General features: G+C 40.5%; 1 protein-coding gene across 1 annotated transcript; it reads left to right on the forward strand.

Moving 5' to 3' along the window:
- Nucleotides 1–5: 5 nt before the first annotated feature.
- Nucleotides 6–878, forward strand: LOC106748606 (titin-like; the record flags this gene model as incomplete). The annotated part of the gene is made up of 1 exon (XM_014627303.1): nt 6–878. A coding segment is annotated over one exon (873 nt), but the record flags the coding sequence as incomplete, so codon positions are not given.
- Nucleotides 879–882: the final 4 nt, after the last annotated feature.

The raw sequence follows: 882 nt of genomic DNA on the forward strand, positions 1-882 counted from the left end.
AAGTGTTAGTCACGGAAGAAATTGTGGAAGGGAAGGAACCGAAGAAAATTACAAAGAAGAAAATTATAAAGCGTAAAGGACCCAAGCAGCAAGTTACTGAAGAAGTTACTGTGGAAGAAAAAGGTAAACGTCCCATCACTACGGTAAAGGAAGGACCTGTGGAGGAAGTTGTCGAAGAGACAATATTGCCCGTACCGCTTCCTGAATTTGTAAAACCAGAAGATGTAGAAGAAGTACGAGAACAAGTTACAGTCACGGAAGAAATTGTGAAAGGGAAAGAACCGAAGAAAATTACGAAGAAGAAAATTATCAAGCGCAAAGGACAAAAGCAACAAGTAACTGAAGAAGTTACTGTTGAAGAGGAAGGTAAGCGTCCCGTCACGACGGTGTCAGAAGGACCGATAGAGGAGGTTGTCGAAGAAACAATATTACCTTTACCACTCCCTGAATTTGTAAAACCAGAAGATNAAGAACAAGTTACAGTCACAGAAGAAATTGTGGAAGGGAAAGAACCGAAGAAAATTACAAAGAAGAAAATTATCAAGCGTAAAGGACAGAAGCAACAAATAACTGAAGAAGTTACTTTTGAAGAGAAAGGTAAACGTCCTATCACAACGGTAAAGGAAGGACCAGTAGAAGAAATTGTCGAGGAGACAATATTGCCCCTACCGCTTCCCGAATTTGCAAAACCAAAAGAAGTGGAGGAAATACGAGAACAAGTAACAATCACAGAAGAAATTGTGAAAGGGAAGGAACCGGAGAAAATTACAAAAAAGAAAATTATTAAGCGCAAAGGACAAAAGCAGCAAGTCACTGAAGAAGTTACTGTTGAGGAGAAAGGTAAACGTCCCGTCACGACGGTGTCGGAAGGGCCGATAGAGG

This window comes from Dinoponera quadriceps, unplaced genomic scaffold (assembly GCF_001313825.1).
Source record: "Dinoponera quadriceps isolate SergipeBrazil2010 unplaced genomic scaffold, ASM131382v1 scaffold3075, whole genome shotgun sequence".
NCBI classification, from domain to species: Eukaryota; Metazoa; Arthropoda; class Insecta; order Hymenoptera; family Formicidae; genus Dinoponera; species Dinoponera quadriceps.